The sequence below is a fragment of the Ochotona curzoniae genome, unplaced genomic scaffold (assembly GCF_017591425.1).
Source record: "Ochotona curzoniae isolate NIBS_2020 unplaced genomic scaffold, NIBS_Ocur_1.0 contig_908, whole genome shotgun sequence".
NCBI lineage: Eukaryota > Metazoa > Chordata > Mammalia > Lagomorpha > Ochotonidae > Ochotona > Ochotona curzoniae.
The window spans coordinates 9,276,062-9,299,925 of NW_024466607.1; the positions used below are offsets into that span (position 1 = coordinate 9,276,062).

The following is a 23,864-nucleotide window of genomic DNA, read 5'->3' on the forward strand; positions in this document are numbered from 1 at the left end:
ACACTCTCCTGTTCAGCACCAGCGGCGGCATTTCCGGAGGGAGGATTCTGCAGAGTCCTGAGGAGGGCTCAGCTCTCATGATGCTGGACCACAGCAGGGTAGCTGAGAGTGTTGGTGCACTCTTGTCCAGTGACGATAGGGCAGCACCACAGTTAGCTTGTATTTCAAGACAGAAACAAGCACACCAGGCTGCAGAAGGGTAAACCCAGGTCTCCATGCTAAGGGTGACAACCTGTGCGTGTGTTCATAGCTTCCTGTGTGGAGCAAGCCCACCCACCCTCAGGTCAGCTTCTGCCTCTGTCCACACTGCTTGGCCAAGGGAAGCGAGAGCACCAGACTTGAGTCCCAGATTGCAGTGTTAGGTCATCCATACACTGATCTGCTGATCAAACAGGGGCCTGGATCCTCTCATGTAGGTGCAGGGTCCCAAGGCTTTGGGCCATGCCATCCTCAACCACTTTCCCCAGGCCACAAACATGGAACTGGATGGGAATCAGGACTGCCAGACATGAACTGGCACCCATATGGGACCCCAGCGTGTGCTAGGCAAGGACTTTAGCCACTAAGCTACCACGCCGGGCCTGAACCACATGTTTATATGTGCTAAAGTCAAGATTAGGAAAGGAGCTGAGTCATGTTGGTATTGACTGATGGGTCTTAGACAGGACAAGTATTTGAAGGAGAGATGGATCTTCCTTCTGCTGGCTCACTCCCCAAGTGGCCACTATGGCCAAAGCTGGACTGATCGAAAGCCAACAACTCTTTCCTAGTCTCCCACATGGGTATAAGTGCCCAAGCATTTGGGTTGACCTCTGCTGCTTTCCCAGGCCGTGGGCAGAGAGCTGAATAGGAAGTGGAACAGCTGGGACTCAAACCTGTGTCTATGTGGGATCCTGGCACTACAGGTGGAGAATTAATGTGCTATGCCACCATGCCATCCCTGTGATTAAGTATTTTTGAAAGGTTCATTCCAGTTGCTTTTTGGGAAAGAACAGGTGGCATGAGAGGAAATGAGGTGAGCAGTTGATGTGACTCAGAGAAAGGTGGTGTTGGGGCTTTCACTGCTGGTGAAGACAGTCCTGGGTCTGTGACAGCTAGGGCCACAGGAGGGGCTGGGTGTCAGGTGGCACAGCCAGGAAACCAACCTGGGAATTGTTTGTGCCCTGGTGGTGTGCCTGGGCATGAGAGTACATGCATAGATGTGCATCCTTAGAGCTAGAGGACTTGTGTGAAGGCCTTCCCGGGGATGCAGACAAGTGGGGGCTGTGTGTCTCCAGGGAGCATTCTCACAAGGTACATGGCATTGTCTGCTGAGAGTGAAAGAGGGCACACGAATATATTCCCGGATGGGCAGGGCAGGGTACAGAGGGAAGCTGGGGGACTGACTGGCCACTCGAGATGTAGCCCAGTCTCTTCTTGCACTGCTGATGACTGCTGGTCCCTCAGCCAAATCAGTCGTAGCCCCGGGCTGGTTACGTGAAGAAAAAGAGCAGCTCTTCATCCTGTTCTTCATCTGTCAGCCTGTGCTTCATGGAGCCCTTGACTTTGGCAACTGGTGGGTGGGAGCGGGATAGCAGCTTTCGGCCTCTCTGCAAGGGAAACAGGCTCGGTGGGCTGGGCCAGGCGTCTCTCCTGAGCCAGAGGCACCATGTGGCCCAGCTTGGGTGAGGGCTAAGGCCAAGGAGGGAGTCTGCCAAGCGTGAACCAAGCCTGGCCTGTGTGGCACTGCCCCTAAGAAGTGTGTCTCTGCAGAGTGGAGACAGGAGTGGCCTTCCCCAAGTGACAAGTGGGAGTGGCAATGGCTCAGCAGAAAGCTGAGGACCTCAGCCATGGGGAGAATCCCAGTAACAGGTGATGAGTGTGGCATGTGGGTCTGGCTGGAGTGTAGGTTGGGACGGGGGACCCTGGAGGGCTGAACCAACAGGGGCAGCTCTGTGCCTGCCCATAGCTGGATGGAAGGGCTCAGCTGGGCTAGTTTGCAGCCAGGAGTGAGGATGCAGAAGGGAGACTTGACATGATGGGCATCCTGGAGAAGGCAGGGCCCGGAGGTAGGGAGGGCCACCCCAGGAGGGCAGTAGGCCTGGCTACAGGTGTCCCTGTTGCATCCTGTCCTTGCTGCAAAGGAGCCCACTGCCCATCAGAGCCCTAGTGGCACCAGCTGCAAAGACAGCTCTCAGGGGTCAAGGCTACTGGGCCGCAGGCCACACCCACACACCTTCTTCTTGATCTCAGCCTGGGCTCGGGCCTGGGCCCGCTGCAGGCGCTCCTCCTGTAGCTGTTTCTGCATCATGACCTTCTCTTCTCGCAATCTGTGTGTGACAAGATGGCATGAGGTGGCTGGAGGGGCCCGTGCAGCACTGCTGCTGCCAGTCACCACCACCCTCATCCTGGGTGGTCCTCCCAGGCAGGCCACACCCACCCCTCATGGGAAAACTCCCAGCTGGGCCAGGGCAGGGGTTGGCCCACTGACCCACTGCTGGGGCACCTGACTACTAGCCAAATAATGGGCCCCTTGTGGTGTGCTGGAGGCTAGGTGGTATGGCATGAGCTAAGATTGCCCTGAGTTAAACCCCTCCAACCCACAGACACATTTCCCTCATTACTGGTCCACATGGCCAACCCATGTGCCTACGAAGGTGTGGGCACCCTTGGTGGCCCAGCACCTGGCTGGGGCAGTAGCTCTGTCTCTGTGACTATATTTCCTGCAGGAAAACCTCTGCCCAGAGACCTATCAGAGCAAAGTGACGAGGACCAAGAGGAGGAGCCCTCTGCTTGCGGGAGAGATGGGTAGCTGTGCCTCAGGGGCCCTGTGTAGACCAGTAAGTGGACCCACAGCCTACAACCCCACTGGGACCTCTCATCTCTCAGCTCTCATCCAGCATTGTGCCAGCAAGCTAGCACCCACCTGCCCTGCCACTTCACTCAGCATGCACCTGCCACCCCCTCCCACCAACATTGATCTTGCTACCCTTCTTACCTCCCCAGCCAGAAAAGACGGTTCAGTCAATCCCACCTTGCCCTCCCCATTGCCCCAGGTTTTCAAGGTTCAAGTTGTGCTGGCTATAGCCTACTGTCATCAGACTCGTCCCCTCCCTCTTCTGAGAGTGATACTACTATCCCAGACGCTGGCTTCCACCTCACACGTGGAGCCCCAGGGCTGTGTCTCCCCTGGGTGTGTAGCCCGACCTGGGAGCTGGAGTGGGACTAAGTGGGGTGGGAGGTAGCAGGCACTCGCCTGAGGCGCCGTTCCTTCTCCTTGGCCTTCTCCACCTGCTCGACCTTGGCCTGGGGCACCCGCTCCAGGTTCTCAAGCAGCTCGTTGAGCTGGTGCTCGATGATGGCCAGCATTTGCACTGTGCTCAGGTTGGATTCCTGCTGACTGCCGATGCAGCGGTGGTACACATCCAGCACCTTGCGGTTCAGACTCTCCAACAGCTTGTCCTGCAGAGGAGGGCGGCCTCCAGCGGGGCAGAGTCTACCCTGGGCTGCAGCGTGCTGGCCTCCCAGGGTGGGGAGTAGCCGGCAGCCCTGGGGCACTGCCCAGCACAGAGCTGGTGCTTGGGAGGGTTGTGGATTGAGACAAATTGGGGTGTGAGCTTTCCTGGGCCAGAGTAGCTCAATGTCATCATCCCCCTGACTGACCACTGTGGGCATCTAGATCTGGGGTCCCAACCTAAACTGGAGCTCACCCTATCTCAGCCCTTCCCCCAGCTGCATATCCTGCTGAGGTGCAGTTCCCTCCAACAGGGAGACCTCCATTGATCCTGGCTCCCCACAGACCCATATGCTGGGTGGCCATGGATAGAAGCTGTTCTGTTCTGATATTAAGGAATCTGCCAGGCACTGCCCGTGGTGGGTGGGATGGGGAAGGCACAGTGGTCAGAAGGGCCCAGCCATGGCCCTGGGCACACATAGCAAGTGTCCAGTGAGGCCTGTCTAAGTGTCTTTGCTCATGGTCTTCTCCTGGTGTCCAGCCCAGTGCTGGCACACAGCGGGGACTCTGTGGTTTTAATGCCTTAAGGAGAGAGACCCAAGGTGGGCAGTCATCATGGCAGCCTGCTGTTGTGGTCTTAGCTGCCTTTCACTCCTGCTCTCTCTCTCTCTCAGGGTCACCTTGCTGGATGTATGTGTATTTAAGAAAGTTAAAAAGCAAAGGAAGGAACAGTGCTGTGAGCAGCACTGAGTTGTCAGTACCTGGGGGGTTACATGCCTTGGGCCTGGCGCCCAGGGGCTGCTGGAGCATCTCCAGCAGGTGCCCATGGCCACCTCCCCTGCCTACCTGCTCGTCACCCATGTACTCCCCGAAGTGAAAGACCCGGGATTTGAGTTCCAACTCGGCGGCCGTCTCCTCCTCCTTGGCAATGGACCTGGTTAACGTGCTGATCAGCTGCTTCAGCTGGCTGACCTCCCTGTCCCTGGAAGGAGTGGGGCATCAGCAGGACACACCTCAGGCCATGGGCACCAACCCTTCTCCCCTGCTGTCTCACTGCCCCCCAGCAGCTAAAGGGCCATGAATGCCCAGGGGCCCAGGGCATCCAAATTGCTGGTGAGATTTAAAGTCTGCAACTGTTTTTAAAGCAAAGGGTCATTAAAATCTAGAACACAAACATTCAAGATGGTATAAAGTGACAGCCAAATGGAGGCAGAGTTCACATAGAAAGAACAGGAAGCCTACTCTGTGATAGCTTGGGTGTTCTATCGCCATCATTGTCATCTAATTTGGGGGCACTTTCCTCCCCCTGCAGCAGTTGATCCTCAATGCCCTGCCTCCCCGTGCCATCTACAAGCACCAGCTGCCTTTCAGCGTGCTGTGCTGAAGCTCCATTTGCCTGCGTCAGCGCTGGTCAGCTTCATTTCCTCCTAAGGCTGACCAATTGTCCGTCATCTGGACGGGGCACACAGTGAGACAATTGGCACAGTCCGTGGGGCTTGTTAGGCACAGGACAAACAAGCACAACCAGTGACCAAGTATAGCAGGTGTTCTTCAGGTATGGCTTTATCTTACCAGCGTCACGTCTGAGTGGCCCCTTTGAGGGCTTGGCTGCGTCGATCCTCTGCTCTTGTGTATTGCTGAGTAGCCCCCGCCCTTTGTATGTCTACTTCCTGGGCCCTGGCAGCTGGATATGGGAAGCTGCCTGGCATGGAGGAATTGGAGTCACAGCTGGCACTGTGGCTGCTCAACGGAACTGCCACTTACTTAGTTATCTGATGTCATCAGTTTTGTCATTTCTCTACAAACAGATCTTGTTTGTTTGTTTGTTTGCTAGATTTATACCCATATGATTGATTTTGGGGGTGCTAACCTAAGTGGTATTATTATGTTGTTAAGTCTTAAATTCTGGTTGTTCACGGTTGTTCTGGTTGTCTGTGGAAAAACAGCTGTCTTTTGTATGTTACGTTTATGTCTGCGACCTTGCCGTAATTGCTTAAGTGCTCCAGGAGTTCTTGGCTGCCTTTTTCCCACTTTCTCTGATAGACATGGAGACATCTGAAAACAGGCAGTTTTGTTGCTCTTTTAAAAAATACTGGTTGATTTGAAAGGAAGAGTGTTAGAGAAGTAGAGACAAAGAGCTGTCAGGCACTGGTTCACAGCCCAAAAGGAGGCAATATCTGAGGCTGGCTCAGGCTGAAGCCAGGAGTCTAGAACTCTTCCAGGTCTCCCGCATAGGTGGCTGGGGCCCAAGCACTTAGGCCGCTTCCACTGCCTTCCCATGGGCATTCCCAGGGAGCTGGATTAGAAGCACAACAGCCAGGATACCAACCAACGGATGCCAACAGCTCCAACAGTGGCTTAACCTGCATTTCTTCCATCCTTATCTATATACATTTTCCTTTGCTTGTTTTATTCCATTAGCTAGGACTCCCAGTATAATTCTGAAAAAGAATGATGAAAGCATTCGCTGTTGCCTTGTATCAGATCTCAGTAGGAAGCTTCTAGTTTCTCACCAAAAGCATGATCTTTGCTGTAGGAAGTTTGATCAAGTTGAGGAAATTCCATTCTGCACTATTTTTTTGGCGAGTTTTTATCAAGAATTTATTCTGGATGTGCTTTTTCTTGACAGAATCATGATTTTTTTTTCTTCTTTAGCTTGCTGATGTGACGTTGTATTGATTGATTGTAGTATACTAGACCAGTATTGCATCAATACCACTTAATTGTAGTGTACAACTCTTCCCATTCCTCGTTGGGTTTTATCTGCTAATGATTTGTTGAAGGTATTTGCGTCTGTGCTGATGAGGGACACTCGTCTGTGCCGTTTCTTGTAAGGTCTTTGGTTCCAGTTTTAGCATCATGATAGCTTCATCTCTGTGTGTGTGTGATGCTTACCAGCTTCGCAGGATCACAGCCTTGCTGAGAGTTAGTGGCTTCGTGTAGTTCTGGATGGACACTCCCAGAGACACTGGATCTCTGGGGCCTGGCAGACCCTCAGGGACATTGAAGGCTTGCCAGCCTGCCCCTCCAGGCCTTTGCATTTGCTGTCTCCTCTGTGTGGAGTTCTTGTCTCCAGATATCTGCTACCTGCCCAGACTACAGGACGCTTCCTCCTGCTGTCACCCTGCCCTCCATCTCCCTTCCTCACATCGCTGGCTTGTTTCTGCCTCATCTGCATCCAGTGTCAGAGTTGTGGGCCTGTCTGCCATGCGTGCTGCCACCACATGCCCCTCTGAGGGCAGAGCATTGGCTTACTCTGCAGAGCTGAGGCCCAGGAGAGAAGCTCAGCCAGTCCTTGGGGGGCAATTAAGGATGTATTCCCTGCTCTGGACAGGCTGCCTCTGGGGCCCCAGCCTGACCCTTCCTGGGATGCTGGCATTTGGACATGTGTATATGATGGGACAGGGACTGTAGTAGGTGGTCGGGGTGACACCCAGTAGGAAGGGTCACCAACACTGCAGGTGAGAACTTAGGAGCCTCCTGCCTCTCTGGCAGGACCGTGGGGGCTGGACCCTGACCACCTTACTATGCTGACCACTTCTCTCTGCCACACAGCTCCTTCTGGCTCTTGCTGGCATGTTTCAGCCACCCCCAACCTGGCCTGACCCGCCATGTTCTATGCCGTATCTCCCTGTTCATGACCATGCTTACTCCTGCCATCAGCTAAGCTGCCTGTGGAAGACTACACCTCACGATTGTCTGGCAAGGTACAGGACCAAAAGGCCTGGCCTTCCCCAGCTCCCTGCTGGAGATAGCTGATGTGCAATGGTGCAGTGGCTTAGCAAGTGCTGAGGACACACAGCTTCCCTCCCCTCCCAAACAAGCATCTGTCTTGAGAGCCTGAGCCTCTGAGTGACACATGTGGGTACCCAGGGAACTTGAGACCTCCATCCTGTTCCTGCAGGGAGTTTGAAGAGGAGCCCAGCCCCAGCTCCAGCAGGGCGCTCCACCCAGGGGAATATGCTCCCTCCCCAGGGCCAGGCCTGCAGAGGGACATTCACCCCTAGGCCCCTGGGCTGCAGTCTGTTGGGGGTGGGGCTGGGTACGCACATGCGCAGCTGTGTGTTCCTGAGGCTGAGGCTCAGCTCCTCCAGGGTCTCCTCCATCTCCTGGCGGTTCTGGATCAGTGACAGGTTCTGCTCCTCCAGCTGGATGAACTCATCCAGGAGCTGCTGGGGCTCCGTGAAGTACAGCGGCAGCTCCTGCACCCACCGAGCAAGCTGCTGCGGGGTGCAGGTGGGGGACAGCCACACTGCTCGGCACAGGGAGCATGGGGGGAGGGGGCCTGGACTGCAGGGGGGCAAGAGAGGACAGGACGCCTAGTGGGAGGATGGAGGAGGACGACAACAACATGTCCTGGGGAGGCCACTAAGTCTACCAGGCACCTGGGAGGGGACAGAGGAGGGCATGATGCCAGAGCCAGGCCACTGACCTCCCTGTCACTGTCAGTGTCCTCTTGTGGGGTGACACCCGGGGTTGGCCTGTGAAGAAAGGGTGGCTTCAGGGCTCTGGGGCTTGCCCTCGCCTGGCGTGGAGTGTGCCTTGTACTGCTGTAGCATGTCTTCTACTTGGGAGATCCCACTGGACCCCAAGCAGGGGATATCAGGCTCTGTTCATGCAAGATGCCCATGGAGGCCCCAGAGGGGCTATGCTTGCAAAGGGAGTGCAGGGGAACTCGCCTGCACTCCCTGGCATCCTTCCCATGTGACAGCAGGCATGATCACCTGCAGAGCTGCTGGCTCCATGGGACTCCTTCCTGGAGAAGCCTATCCACCATGGACATCACCCGTGGTGGACAGACTGCTCAAGCTGACACACACAAGGGAAGGTGAGCTTGGAAACCAGAGAGGGTGGATCTTCAGCCAGCCTGCTCAGAGGCCTGCATTTGGTACATTGGTGATTCAGGGTGGGGCTTAGTAGGTGTCAACATGGAACTTGGGGACAAGTGGGGTCAGAGTACGGAAGACAGAGGATACACAGCAGGTACAGGTCCCACAAAGGAAAGGGCAGTGCCTCCGGATGCCAGGAGAGAAGGCAGGAAAGACCCCTGAGCAGCCCCCTGCTCCCCATCTCCATGACCACTGCCCACAGCCCAGCACATCAGGCTCCGAGCCCCTAGAAGGAAGCACAGCAGGCTGCGACCAGGACTGAGCTTGGCAAGACTTCCAAGCAGGGCGCCAAGCATACTGTCAACATTTCAGCAAGATGAAGAATCCCTGGTTCTCAAAGGACAATGCTCACAGGTGAGAAGGTCTCGCATGGAGCCCAAGCTTCTCCCCCTCTGCCGCTGGGAAAGTACCACAAAAGCCACAGGAGATGCATGTCCTGCCTGCCACAACCACCTGTTTAAGGGCTGTGCTTGGCACCTGCTGACCCTGCAGCACCTGTCTCACTACTCCAGGGCAAGGCAATTGTCCAGGCCTGTGGCCCAGCCCCTTCTCTGGGGCACTGCCCCCACTGTGAATCCCTCTGCCTGCCTTAATCACCATGGGGATAGGACCAGGTGCCTAGTCATGGCCCCATGCTCAGAGCCCTGACACTATCTGTCTCCCAATAAATCAGTCTTCTATTTGCCTATCTACCCCCATCCCCCAGCACTTGAAGAAACTGTGCTCAGGGCTGCTGCCCACCGTGCCCCTGTCTTCTCTCACTCTGCCTGCTGGCCGGCCCTTGAGCGTTCCCACGTGACACCTGCTGTGGCACACAGAAAGCACCCTCCCATTCCTGAGGAACTATAGATAACCAACTCCTTCCAGCAGTCGTTTCCTGGGCCTTTTGACCTCAGTGGATCTAGGCGGCACCAGGGCTCAGAGTTGGGGTGGAAGGGGGGTGGCAAGAGAAGGGCAGGGAAGGGGTGCCACTTCCTAGTCCAGGCCCACTCACTTGTTGGATTCCACCTCGGCATGCGTGCTCATCTGGTTGACACTTTTGGCCAGGAGTTGCCCCAGCCTTGCCACCTGTAGAAACTTGGAGGGTTTCTTTGTGCTCTGGGTATCTGGAGGGAACCAGAAGGGAGGTTTCTGTGAACCTCCCAGTCTAGGCTGCAGGTTATCCTCCCCATCCTACCACCACCCTAGGGCAGCCATTCACCTCGGGTCCACAGGGACATTGCCTGGCTTTTGCTGCCTGGTCCTGTAGGAAGCAAAGGAGGACCCCCTAGATGCCTCAGTGGGTGCTGGGCTTCAGGTGATGCTGCTGCTGCTCCCAGCCTTAGGAGGAGGGAAGCGCTGGGGAGGAGAGCCCCAGACTTCTCCCCCACTCCCCCCCAACACAGGGAAAGCCTGGGCTGAGAACAGGGCCACTGTGGGGCTAGCCCAAGAGACCCAGGTCGTGGTTGCAGCTGCCTTGGGGCACAGAAGGGAAGGCTGTACCTGCACTGCTCTCTTTGGCTCGCTCAGCTGCAGCCTCCTTGGCCTTCCTGAGAGCCAAGCGCTTCCTCTCCTGCTCTTCCAGCCACTCTTTGGGTGACAGCTTATATAGGAAGTCCTTGTATCCCTTGTACTGTTGTAGCATGTCTTCCACTTTGGAGATTTCACTGGATCCCAGGTCAGAGGGGGTGGGGGTGGGGAAGGGGAGGTCAAGCTCTGCTTGGGCAAGGTGCCCAAGCAAGGGGGCCTGTGCCCTCTGCCATGGCCTGGCCTGGGCAGGCTCCCCTGTTCCACTGCAGTATACACGCCGAACAAGATGTGCCAGCATGGCCCCTGCAGGGCCCCACAGCCAACCATCGCTTCTTCTGGGCCTAGTAGGCATCTGATGGAGGAACTGGCCAGCTCCTCCCCACCTCTGGCACTCTGCTGCCCCTCCTTTCCCAGCCCAGCCTGCCTTCTCCCATCCCCCCTTCCCCAGTTGGTGTGGTCTTCCATCTCAGCCTCAGCCTCTTGTAAATTGGGAAGCTGCGCCCCTTGGGGTTTGGAGTTCCTAGGAGGCAAAGTCTTGAGGTTTGCGAGCTGCAAGCCTCCCCCTGCCTTTTAGCCCCAAGCGAAGTGCGGAGAAGGAGAGAAAGGGAAGCCTCTGGCCTCACCTCTTGATGTTGGTGATCTGAGTGGTGAGTTCTTGCATCTCAAGAATTTTCTCCATCTTGGTTTTGGTCTCCTTTTCAGCCCTGGGAGCGGGAACAGAGGGTCAATCATTCAACCTTGGGGGTGGGTGGCGAGGGTATGGGGGCAGGACTGGGAAGGGGCAGCCACAGCCAGCAAGTGGCCATAGGCCAGAGGACTGGCAGGCTGGCACCACCCTCAGGGCTTCAGGCTCACTCATTAATGGCCTGCATGCAACTCTGGTCGTTCTCTCTGAGGAACTCGTCAAAGAGGGACTTGTCCTTCTCCAGGGCCTTCTCAGCCTGCGCCAGCCTGGCCTCCTCCTTGTTGGCTACCATCTCTAGTCGCTGAATCTCTCGGTGCTTCATGTCCAGGGCATACTGTGGAGCCAGGCAGAGAGGGGTAGAAGCATCCAGCCAGACCCCGCGGTCACACCTCCTTGTCCTGGTGCAGGCAGCTCTTGTCCTGGGTGCGGCCACACCTACCTGGATGAGTGACATCTCACGCTGCTGTGTAATGTAGTTCCTGATGCTGTCAGACCGCATCTTCTTTTCTGCAGCGAGAGAGTGGGCCAAGGAACCAATGAGCGGGCTGGCAAGGCAGGGCGGGGGGCGGGAGGGCGCCCTCATCCTCTGTCACCAGCCCAGAGAGAGAGGGCTCCTCCCAGTCTGTGTCATTGTCCTAGGCTGCAGTCAAGCCAGGTGGGAAGCCCGTCCCCGGTCTGATTTGGTTCTCTCTTGCTGTACCACTGTTCTCCCAGGCTTGTGGCTCTGCATTCTCCCACCTTGAATGTAGCACCCAGCTTGGCTTCATAATTCCTGCAGGCCAGGACCTGAATGGGTCCCTGCTGGATCTTCGCCCCGGGCTCAGTGTGGGCAGCAGTCCATACAGGCAGATGTTCCCGCAGGCCTCAGCCATGGATGTCAAAGACATTTGGCTGAGAGTGGTCATGCTGTGGCCCAGGGACATCAAGGGCCTCTTCCCCTCTGTCTGGCCAGGCCCCAAAGCTGCCTACAGGTCTCTGGCCTTGTCCCTCCCAATCCCTTCTTGTCTGGAAGGGGCCCCAAGGTGCTTGGTGCTAGCAACTCTCTTATCTCAGTCCAGATGCCCCCACAGTGCCTTGGACAACCTGAGAGAGATCCCTGCCCCCAAAGGAGACCCAGCTCCTCACTGACAGTCAAGGTTGAAATGGAGGATATCTTGTTGCCCAAACCTGCTGGGTCCAGCCTCCTCATGGAATGTAGGGTGGGGGTAGAATTAGACAGCCCTGCTCCCTGGTGCCAGCCAGACACACACAACCCCCTGGCTCATACTCCTGGCAGACTCACAGGCCCCGGGTATGGGAAGTGCTGAGTCGCAGGACTCCCCCATTACCCTGTCCCCACTGCTTCTAAGAGCCTTTGTGTTGGACTTGTGGGAATCACCTCCAAACACCTGCTCAGTGCTGGAGACAAGAATACCAACAGCCCCGCCCCCCCAGACACATGGATCTTGTCTGCCTTACGACAATGCCAGGGCACAGGTCGCCCCCTCTAACTTCAAGGTCAGTGCTGACGTCAGCTGGGACAGGAAACAGATACCAAGATGGCAAATAGCTTGGCCATGACCATGAATCTCCTGAGGGCTAGAGTTGTGACTAGGCTTCTTTAACCATTGAGCTGAACTGCCTTTTTTTCCCCCCCTTTGTGATGGCCTAATATTGGGGTAGGCACCCTCTGGGTACATGCACCAGGAAAGGCATGGGGGTGGGGACGTCCCAGGCTCACTCGGGGTGGGGAAGGGGTAGAATGGGAGGCTAAGGGAGGGGCAGCACCTTTGGTCACAGCGAGCTTCCAGGAGATGTTGGGCAAGGCACGCAGCTCTTCCACCTTCTCATGCAGCTCCTGCTCCTCGGCCTTGTCCTCCAACTGCAGCTCCCGCCGCATGCGGCTGTGCTTGGCCGACATCATGGAGGAGTAGGTCATCTTCTCGTGCACCTGCATCACCTTCTTCTGCTCTCGCTCCTGGGGGGGCAGAGGCAGAGTGGGGCAGTGCCCAAGCTCTTCGTTCTACCTTGCCGTCCTCCTCCCAGTCACCACTGCATCTGGGCCCAGTGTCCCTAATATCCCCACTCCCCTTCCCATGCCCTAGGCTGCAGGGACACGTGCACACATGTACACACACGGGGACCAGGTGAGCAGAGGAGGTGCCAGGAGGACACCTGGGGACAGGAAAGGACAGGAAACCTCCGGCAGTGTCATAAGAATGGGGTGTCAGGCACAATACAGGGTGCAGCCCATGTGTGCTTGGCGGGAGCAGACTCAAGGCCAAGATGATGTTTCCTTTGACCTGAAGTCCCATTTAATAGAAATGATAAACTGAGGCCCAGGAAGTACACAGTTGGATCTGGGTCTCTATCAATGAGGTGGACCTGATACTAAGCTGCCCTGTCTGTACCTACTTCTCCAAGGATCCCATCATGGCCCAGCCCTCCCTTGGGAGGGAACCCCAGCTGAATGACAGGAGAGGGCAGGGTGGGGCTCCTTGCCCAGAGCGCGTCTCTGGCCTAAGCTCCCACCACCCATCTGCTGCCTAGGTCTTGAGGTTCTGTATGTACCTGCTGGTACCACTGTTATCCTCCCTCAGCCCAGCCCATTCCCTGGAGTCTCTGAGGTCACGGTCTTTCCGGCTGGCATTGCCCGATTCAATAAAGAACTCAACATGAACAATAGGCATTGGTCACTCAACCTGGCCAGAGCCCACAGGTAGGCACAGCTCTGTGTGCCAAGGGCCAGGATCTGTTCCCTGTATACTGTCCCCAGCTGCAGGCACTGGGTAGCCACTTCTAGGGAGTGCAGGCTGATGGTGATGCTCAGTAGGAGGCGGGGAGATGCTGAGGTTGGGCCATGAACAGGCTGAGAGAAAGCTCTACTTTGAGTCTCCGAGGCCAGGTGGTCAGGGCAAATAGGCCTGAGTGTGCAGTCACTTCCCCATGAGAAGGCCTCAGCCAAGGGGTGCCTGCCTATAGCTAGGCTGTGGGATGCATGTACCACCTGGGGTAATCTCTCTCAAGGTAGCGCTGTCAGCATCTTGTGAGGCAGGGCAGGACCACAGTGCTGATCCCTCTGTTCTGGTGTGGGAGAGCTGGTACGAAACCAGAGTGCATTTCCATGCATGCCCCACAGGAGGCTGACTGGCCTGGCTGTGCTGGGGCCTCAGAGCCCTGTCTCGGGCTGAAGAGGGGCCAGGGAGGGAGGCTGTGGCTGTGTCATCGGTGTGGGCAGGGCTGTACCTCCATCGGAGTTGTGGGCACACTGAGTGGGTGGGGGCGGGAGGTGATGCAGAATGCTGGGGCACAGCCAAGGGCTGGCAGGTGTCACGGCAGGTTACAGGACTTGTGGGGATGGCCTAGGGACAGGAATGTATGCTTCTGGCCTGCAGGAGTCCGAGGAGGGTGTGCCCAGAGCACCCAAAGAAATCTCTGGGCAGGCAGAAATCTTAGACATGCCTACAAGGCAAGGAACATGGCAGGAAGAGGTGGCGTTTCATGTAAGGGACAGTGGGACTGGTCACAACAGCCTGCTGACCATGGCCAGGTATGAGAGTGACCCGAAGAAAGCAGCTCCTTTGGGAAGGGAGATGGGAATCACTGCTGGGAACAGTGAGGTTGCTCTAAGGGGCTGGCCCCTGTCCTGGGGACAGTGAGGTTGCTCTAAGGGGCTGGCCCCTGTCCTGGGGACAGTGAGGTTGCTCTAAGGGGCTGGCCCCTGTCCTGGGGACAGTGAGGTTGCTCTAAGGGGTTGGCCCCCGTCCTGGGCACTTACTAAGAAAGCCCTCTTCCGCTCCTGCTCTCTGAGCAAGAAGAAATCCATGTCTTCAGGGACGCGGAAAGGATTGACCGGAGAGCTGGGGACATTTCCGGGATCTGAGGTGGGTGGGGGAAGATGCCTCGTTGAGAGGGGGAGGTAGTGGCCGGAGCCTGCAGGGTCCGGGTGCTACCCCCAGCCTGGCCCGTGACAGCAGGAGTGGTGTGTGTGTGTGTGTGTGTGTGTGTGCACACGCATGCTCCTGGATTCAGCCATGCCTGAAGCCCACTGCTGGAATGACAGACTCACCTCTGATCTTTAACTTAATTTGTGGCGGGCTTCTGTCCCTGGTACCTGAAAGAGACTTTGTGAACACAGCCCTCTGTGACTCCAGTACCCAATCCCCTGCCCTCCATAAGGGTCTCAGGAAACCTCCACTTTGCAGAGGAGGGAGCTCGAACTTGTTTACTGTGTGGGATGGGTGGCTGAGGCACTCACAGGACCGCTTACCTGGCAGTGTGGCTGAAGCCTGGGGGTATAGGAATCTGGGAGGGAACCAGGATCTGGGAGCCAGTTCCCACAGATCTACTTCCTAGTCCCCACAACTGTGCTCCACACTGTGACCTCAGAACAGGCAGTCAGGACATGTGTCCTGTTCAGCCTCAAGAGAAGTTCTAGAAAATTCTAGGAGGCCACTTGAGGGGTGCCCCCTTGGTCCTTATGCCTGTCAGCGCCCTGCGGGTTGGTGTGGTGTTCCCAAGTAGCTGGTGGCATTGCCAGCTGCATCTGAGTGCCCTTCTCCTCCAGCAAGAGCCAAAGGCTTGGTGCAGATGCATGACTGGGCACACATCCTCCACACAAGGAAGGGGTCACAGGACCCTGCCAGGATAGAGGACATGGGAGAGGGCAGAGCAGAAGCAGTTTCTCATTGGCCACTGGCTGAAACTGAAAGGAAGACACTTTCCTGGCCTGCAGGACAGGTTGTGATGGCAGAGGGGTGCGATGAGATCACGCCATGGGTGTACAGGGAGCATGCGTCCTGCAGGCAGGAATAGGGGAGGCGGACCACTTTGGGATACATGGTGGCCATGCTCTGACACATGTTGACAAAGGAGAATAAAAAAGGACAGGTGTCCTAAGAGGGGACCATGTCTTGTCAGCTGCCCAGTGTGGGGATGGATCCTAGAGGCGTAAGCTTGTACTGCTGGGTGGTGTTTAAGTTTTCATGATTCAGTAAAAGAGAAAGAGGCCAGGGCGAGGCATGGAGCCTAGCTGGTAAGCCTGGACACAGGGCAGCACCACAGAAGGCTCAAGACCTGTGGCTAACTGCTTTGCCTCTTTCCCCTTCTGATGGCACAGCAGTAGTATGTGGCTGCTCCACTTCCTTCCCAGCTCCTGCTGAAGCACCTGGTGGCCCAAGTGCGTGAGCTCCTGCCACTGACATGGGGATCTGGAAGAAGCTCCTGGCTCCTGGCTTTGGCCTTGTCCAGCCCCAGCCATAAGTGGCCGTTTAGGGCATGTACCAGCCAACGAACCATCTCTCTAACTGCTTCTTAAATATATCAGTTCTTAAAGATAGGAAGTTCAAAGTCTTTTCTGGTGAAGCTGGAACATTGGGCACTCCAGAGTTCCTGGAAGTACTGTCTGGCAACTTGGGTGCCCCGGGGTTGCCTGCCACCTTGCTCACCCTTAGCCAGAGAAGAAGCAAGGGCTGCCTTGCCACCCTCCTGGAACTGCAGGTATCTAGACCCAATTCCTCATGGGACAGGAGCCTTCTGCTCTGCGCAGAGGCCTACAGGCTGGGTCTGGGGGTGTTCGGGGACAGAGGGCAATGGAGGATTCGCTTCCTACCACCTTGGACTTGAAGCTCCCAGCTCCAAGGTTACCCTTTCTTTGTCTCTGCCCCTTTTTCCCCAGGTGTGCTGCCACAGCTGGAGGGGGACTGCTGCTCCTGGGACCTGAGCCGCTCTCTGGGGAGACACAAGTGCGAGAGCCACAGCTGTCACCCATTTGCATAGGGAATAGGGGAGCTGTCCAACCCTGGGGGCTCCAAGCACCCCTCCCCCCCGTGTCCAGGGCTTTTCTGTTACGGCTAGAAAGAGCTGATCCTGCCTCCTGGGTCCCATGCTGGTCCCCCCTGGATCTGGGTTAGTGAGGATGTTATGTGACCATTTAGGCCTCCAGGCATCCGCCCTGGGGACATCGGCACAGCTTCAGTGTGGAGTGCTGAAGGGGCTCGGGGCTCTCAGGCCCAGGCTCTGACAGGTACTCACTCGGCGTCCACCTGACCGTACCCGCTGGTACCTTCTCGGGCTCAGGCGATGCTGCTGCGAGACGGACAGTAGGTCTGACTTCTTGGTGTCTACTTGCTAGACAAGGGGAAAACACAAACAGAAAGAGATGTTCTTGTGACGAGCACGGTCCCTGGAAATCTCATAGAGGTAATGTGGGCAGAGGGTTGAGGGCAGTGACAAGGGGCCACCGAGGCAAGAGCCTGCCCCAGTGGAGCTGGCAGACATGTCTGCTGTGGTGGGCACCTGGTGGTGGGTAGAGCACAGGCCCGTGAGAGTGCTGGGTTTTGTTGGAAGAGCCGTGTGAAGTCAGATGAAAGGCTTGAGTATGTTATAGCAGGGTTTATGTGCAAGTCTGAGCCTAGAGGCTGTCGTTGGACCAGGTTGGTGACAATGGGCATGGGGCAGGTGTGGACATGGCAAGATTTTGTGTGTGGGAGAACAGAGGGAGTGACTCTAAAATCATGGGCTTCTGTGGCTGGGATGGGACCTTGAGGTGAGGTGAGCTGTAGTGTTGTAGGTCTGAGCTGCCCACAGCACCTCTAGAAGCCAACTAAGGAGACAGCCAGTAGGGAGTCAGGAGTTCAAGGTGGAGGTGGGGCTGGAGGCCAGGGCTTGGCAGTCCTGCACACTTAACGTGAAGGCTCTGTGAGTGGAGCAAAAAGGGGGGCATGTTTTAATGTGAAGGAGTTTGAACTCCATGTGTACAAAGGGTCGCTAAAAGCTCTATGGAAAATATGTATCACAAAGAAACTAAGTGTAGATTTCAGCCCTGCACCGAAGCCATCTTACTTCATTGTCTCATCTGTGCACACTTCAGAGGTGCCCCCCTACAGCAGGGTGTCACAGGACCCCAAGATTCGCAGTATTGCCCTTTTCCTGTGGCTGAGGAAGGCATGGACTGGGCTGTGCCTGCAGGCACTTGTGGCAGCCTGTGCAGAATGGGTGTCATGGTGTGGACAGAACCCACAAGAACTGCCACCCACAATTTTGGGATGCAATCCCCTGGGGACAAAAAGCACAGGACCAGCCATGTAAACAAGGTCCCCAGGCACACTGTGTGCCGCTGTCACTTTTTAAAAAAAGTTTATTCATTTATTTGAAGGGCAGAGGGGTGAGGATGAGAGAGATTTAAAAAGATTCATCATCCATGCTTCACTCCCTAAAGGCCCACAGTGGAGCTGGGGCCAGGCTGAAGCTGAGAGTCTGAAATAGTCTCTGGGTCTCCCATATGGGCAGGCAAGGACTCAAGTCCTCAGGTCACGTCTGCCTGCTTGCCTGCCAGGATGCATTCATTAGCAGGGTGCTGGTTGCTTCATGGAGACCATACTTGGTCCCAGGCATCCCAAGCAGCATCCTAACACCTGCGCTGCAGCACCAGCCTGACCTCCAGTTCTTAACAGGTGCAGGCACCTGCACGACAGGTGCCAGACACCCCTGTAGAGGTGAATCTGGAGAGGAATCAGAATTCCATGAGCTGTCATCACTGGGACAGGGCTCCTTCCTGGGGGCTGGGATTGTGCAGGTCTGTGGGGAAACAGCCACGCTGCAGCTGCGGGGTGGTTCAGAGAAGCGACTGGGGGTGGTGAATGCTAGGGCAATCAGGGGGATGAACTGCCCGAGAGCAAGTGGCCATGGCCAGGTGGCCGTCACGTGGTTTGCCACTTTGTGCTGCATTTCTAGGATGCCCCAAAGCAAGGCTGCAGCCCAGGATTGCCCTGCAGCCCCAGAATTCCTCAGGCCACTGATCCTGGCGACCTTCTCCCTCCAGCCTCACCTATGTTCACCTCTTCCTCTACTCCCTCCTGGCTTTCCCTGGGCACAGCCACTCCTGGTGTCAGACCTTAATGACTCCCTACTGCCCTGCGAGCCCCTCTGTGCTTGTCTACAAACCCTGGCCCAATGCCCTCACTCACACGCTGGGCTTTCCCCTCCGAGAAGTCCTCCCAGACATGCACATGGTGAGGACTCAGCTCCACCCGCATGAGACAACAGTTCCTGCTATCATTTCCCAGAAGAGGCCAGGCTTGGGAAGGTCCAGGGACTCAAGTGACACAGCCCACTGAGTGGTACTCCCCATTCGAGGTCAAGGCCCAGGGTACTGATTGTCACAAGAAAGGAAAGGAGGTTGGCTCTATTCTCCTTTGGCTTGGGGCCTGGCAAGCCCCAAGTCCATAGACTGAGCTGCAGCAGAGATGGGCCACAGTGCTGGGTGGTCCCCAGTCTCCTTTCTGCCCACTTCCAGAGCGAGAGGAGAAAGGCTGCATTTTCTAACTGACCCTTGTGCTTGGCCCGGCCATGAGGCTGTTTCAGAGCCCAGCTGAGCACACGTGGCAGGAAGGCATGACAACGAGGTGAGCAGAAGGGCTAACCCTAGCCCCACTGCTGAGTTGATGCCATCCGCACCAGCCTGCAGGTCCCGCCTGCACCCTGCAAGTCGTGGCAGCCTTCAGCCCTAGGACCTGCTTCCCCAGGATGCTGTCCCATGCAATCTGGTGTGGTCCTGATCCAAGGTCCGCCCCCCTCCCAGGTCCTGCATGTGTGGGGCAAATGAATGTGTGTATGTGTGCATGTGTGCACATGCACACGCATGTATAGGGAGCTATGGCGGCACTGCTGGGAAAGGCACTGGCTTCAGGAGACAGCGGTCTGATGGACGCTGGTGCATGCCCACTGTGTCTGGATCTGCCGCCTTCCCAGAGCGAACAGTAAGGCTGCGTGTGCACAGCACAGACCTCCCACACCAGGTGTTCCCTGCGGGCATCTGGCTTCTGCACACAGACCAAGCCCTCTCCTCCCTCATCCCTTGCCCTGCCCCAACCTAATCCAGCCCTCAGCCTTTTGGGATTAAGGGTCCAGGACTAGGATTGCTGAATCCATCTTCAGTCTGAGTGGGGTTTTTTGGGGGGTGGTAGGACAGGTAATGCAGGGAACAATGCCAAACTATTTTCCACCGAGGCTGCACCCTTTTCCTTCCCACCAATACTGTGAACACATCCTTGCCAATACCTGTGACTTCAAGTTTGTTCTTTGTAAATGCTTTTATGCTACAGTTTATTCACTTGAAAGGGAGAGAAAGTGAGTGAGTAAGCCAACAAGCAGGGCTGGGCCAGGCCAAAGATGGGAGTCCAGAACCCAGTCCAGGTCCGCTATGGGATGGCAGGGAGCCAACTTCCTGAGCCGTCACCACTGCCTCCCAGGACATGCTGCAGAGGGGAGTTGAAAATGAGGTGGAGTCAGGAACTTGAACCCAGGCATTCCAATATTGGACCTGGGCACCCCAAGGGGCATCTTAAACCGCCCCTCACCCCAGTCACAACCACCCTTTCCTATATGTGTGTGGGCAGCTATTCTGACAGATGCGAGGTGGTGTCTCTCCATGGTTGTGCTTGTGTTTCCCCAGTGACTCAGGAAGTTGAGCTTTTTCAAACATATTTTGTGGTCACTTGTTTGTCTTTGGAAAAACGTCTTTACTTGCTTTGCTCACGTTTGAGTTGTTTGGGTTTTTTGTTTATTTGCTTTACTTTTTTCCTGTGATTCCCTTCAGTTATAAAAATAGACCCCTGGATCTTAGTAATCCCTTGTCAGAGATTTCTAAGCTGACATATTCATCTGGCTCTCCAAGAGCATGGAGGGGTCAAGGAGAGTATACTTGACAGATACAGCCAAGGTGATCATATCACTCAGTGGGAGGGAATCAAGGGCCAGCCCCTGTGCAGACCCCAGCACCACCAAGTGCACGGTCAACAAGCACGCACATGTACACACATACATACGCACCCTGGGTTCTGGAGGACAAAGTCCTTTAGGCCCACTGCCCCTGGAGTGCTTGGTCACTCCCTCTTTGGCTACCTGCTGCCAGGCTGCAAGCTGGGAGCCCACCCAGCCAACACTGACAATTGGCTGCAACTTTCCCCCATCCCTACTCCATCCAGCTACACTTCCCCGGGAGCTGCAAGGTTGGCCACTCTCAGGGGTTCCAAAGAGCCGACCTGACTGCTTCTGCCCTCGGCTGTTTCAGTGCAGTGCCGGGTTCCTGGACGCTGCTGCTCGACCTGTTGGGTGACATCACGCTTATTCTGAGATTCTCTCAGATGCTTCAGCCAAGGGTCACTCGGGTTGTCCATTGCTGTGGTCACTGCTCATGTCTGTGTGTTGGTCTTGTCGCTTGCATCTCTACTAGATTAATTCCCTGGATCTATAGTGGCTCTCTGGGAAATTCTTCAGGCTTGTCTAAACACTGAACTATGTCATCAGTGAAGAGACAGCTCCACTTCCTCCTTTTCAGTGTATTTGTTTCCATTGCCTGGTTGCTTTGGCTCACACATTTAATACAATGTGGAGCAGCATTGCCTTGTTTCTAGTCTTTTTTTAAAAAAAAAATACTATTTAATTTTATTTTTGATGATGTTTTACACAGTTGGTTTGGGTGGGAAGGGTCAAGGGATAGGGGAAAGTGAGTGAAACCATTGTTTTCAAACTTTCTTTACTTCCTGTATTGGGGAAAGCAGGGAGAGAAGGGAAGAAGCTGCACCCACCCTCTCAACCACCTCAGCACCCAGGGATGGGGAATGGCCACCCAGCATCTTCCCAGGGTCCCTGATGTGGAACATACCCTGAGAGTTCTGCTCAGGTGATTTCAATAGTTCTATAATATTGTCATTTTTGCTGATTCAAGGATGAGGATATTCTTGCAAGGTCCATTGGCTGACATAGTCCACCTTACAGTCTCCAAGCGCCGATATATTTGCCGTCAACACTTGGCTGGGGTAGTTGACCATTTTGTTCTGCCCTCCATCCTCTGCTATGGTATCGGGTGTCCTCTGCAGGCCCCAGTGGGCTGCCATATACTCCATGTGCATCTGGGTATGCCATCCGCTGCTCCATCTGAGCCACTGAGGAGGCCCAGTTCTGACCATGTATTCCATGATCAGCAAGTACAGTGGCCTTGTCGATGGAAGTTCCTCAGAAGTCATTCCTTACCTGTAACATACTCTCTCACCAAGTCCTCCCCCCTTCCACACATCTGTTTGCCCCTTTCCCTGGTACAGTCCCAGCACATGGGGTGCCCTGTGCCAAATGGTGCTCAAGCTGAGCTAGGGGTCCGTGGCTCCAAATGGCACTGGCATGGGCCAGCCCAAACCAGGCTGGGGGCCCACAGCTCCAAATCCCCCCACATATCTTGAGATTGAATGAAATGGAATAAAAATAGGCTACTGTGGTGGCACACTGGTATAGGCAACACAAATTTGGCATTAACCGGGCCCAGGATGTTCTCCAGCTGTTGGCTACCTTTCTCCTGGCTGTTTAACAGTTGCGTAGGCACAAGGCAACCTAGGGTGTTGTCTACAGTTGGGACCTTGTTCCTAGTCTTACAAGGGAAGATTTCTGGCCAGTGGATTTTTACTGAGGCTTACTTTGGTCCAGGCTCTGGACAGGCATTCTGTTGGCATGAGAGGCGCGAAGAAGAAAGACATGACATGCCGGCCCTGCTGTCCTCTCAGCCTGGAACAGTCCTCCTCTAGAGCCTCTGTGACTCCCTCCTTCCCAGATTCTCCCAGCACTGGGAACACAGACCTGACAGGCAGCAGGTGTCAGCCCCCTTGGCCTCTCGGAGACTCCCTTGGCCTCATCCTCCTGCTGCAGTCCTGGTCCTGCAGCCTGGCCCCTTGCAAAGATGCTTGGTCACTCAGTGACCTACAGTTCCCATGGCACTGTGAGGCTCAAACCACATGCTGGGCCAGATTTTAGAGCCACAGAGATGGAGGGTCCAGCAGCAGGCCTCGTCCCCTGTACAGACTCTGTCCTGGGACTGGTGCTGCAGGGATGGGACCAGAGCAGGGGAAGGAGGATGCTGGTCCTATGGTCCCTGTCCCGGCCCCCAGCTCCTAGCTCTGTGTAAGAAGTCAAGGCTCTGCCCTGTTCTTTGCCCCCTTCTGCCTGGCCAAGACCTGGCAATCCCAGGCCCTGCCTGCCTGCCTGGTGTGCTCACAAATGCACAGCTCTTGAATTCATCCAGTCCCCCGCCTGCCACCTGCCCGCTACCCCAGGGCCACAGAGGAATCAGTATCATTTGTAGAGCCTCCCATGGCCTCTGACAGCAAATTCCTTGTTTTGCTTTGTGTGTGTGTGTGTATGTGTGTATGTGTGTGTGTGTACTGAAAGTCAAGCTGTTATCAGCCAACATTTCAAAACTCAACTTTTTTTTTTAATGACCCTATTTTAGTCTTTCTTCATCTTATAGTTTCCCCTGGAGAAAAAGGGCAGACATAGTGTGACAGGTGTTACCAGCATGGTGTTACGGTTGCGCACACTCAGAAGCAAGCTATTGGCTTATCAGTGGACTAACAAAGTCAGGCTGTAGCCACACTATAGAATTCTTGTTCTGCTCAGAAGCAGAAAAACAAACAAACAAATCCTAAGGCAATTCCCAAGGGACCTATAAGGACACATCCCTGCAGCCTAAGGAGTGAAGGCCAAGAGCCAGCTACCCAAGGTGACCGTTTGTGTGAGTCAAAGCTGAATCTACCTGTTTGTGTGTGCAGAAGCATGCAGGCAGAGATGGGTGATACCCTCTTCATGCAGGGGACACTGTGTCTAGGGCCAGGGCGAGGGAGGCTGTTCAGGGGCTATGGGCCTTTGGGTTTGGACCTGCAGAATTTTTTCCCATGTCAGGACCACCATCATGGGCAACCAGTCACAGACATGTGGTTCAGCCTGGGGAAGGGATGTGTCACCCCAGGGGCTAGTGGCACCCAGCCCCTTGGGCACAGCGGGAGTACAGCTGGGAGAGGCTCCCTGTACTGTGCTCCTTTCCCTGCCTGGTCCAGGTGTGACGTGTACCCCCAATTCCCACACTACATCCACCCCCAAAATCCCACATGGGCCCAAAGCAGACATGGGGTAAGTGTTCTGCACACACACATGAGAGAGTTCCAGGGAAGAGGAAGACCCCACACCCACCGCCCTGGGGGTCTGACAGCCACAACAGTCACTGTCATACCAAGGGCCTGTGATGCCAGCATCCTGGTCTGATGGAAAATCACCTTCCTCCCCGATAACCTCTGAGAGCCCCCTGCCTGCCGGGTACTCACCGTCGCTGGTCTTGCTCTTAGAGGCTGCCATGGACAACTTCTCGGACATCCTGGCTGAAGCCAATGCAGAGCTTGACCTTGGCTGAAGGAGCTGCTCACCTGGGAGGAGGGAAGGGCGCCTGAGCCCTGTGGTCCCCAAGACCCCCAATTCCCGCCCATCCTGCCCAGACCCCAGGGGGTACCTGGCAATAGCAGGCATTTGCTGAGGGCTGGTTGAGTGGCAG

General features: G+C 55.6%; 1 protein-coding gene across 1 annotated transcript; it reads right to left on the minus strand.

The window, feature by feature from the left end:
* Positions 1-1,472: 1,472 nt before the first annotated feature.
* CFAP100 (cilia and flagella associated protein 100) lies at positions 1,473-23,689 on the minus strand. The gene is made up of 14 exons (XM_040994971.1): positions 23,641-23,689; positions 14,274-14,374; positions 12,284-12,473; positions 10,956-11,023; positions 10,687-10,850; positions 10,455-10,535; positions 9,805-9,968; positions 9,317-9,428; positions 7,866-7,914; positions 7,484-7,635; positions 4,280-4,415; positions 3,236-3,441; positions 2,216-2,309; positions 1,473-1,589 (listed from the first exon to the last, which is right to left on the minus strand). Exons 1-14 carry the CDS (start codon positions 23,687-23,689, stop codon positions 1,473-1,475), a joined length of 1,683 nt encoding a protein of 560 aa, XP_040850905.1.
* Between the last annotated feature and the right edge of the window lie 175 nt (positions 23,690-23,864).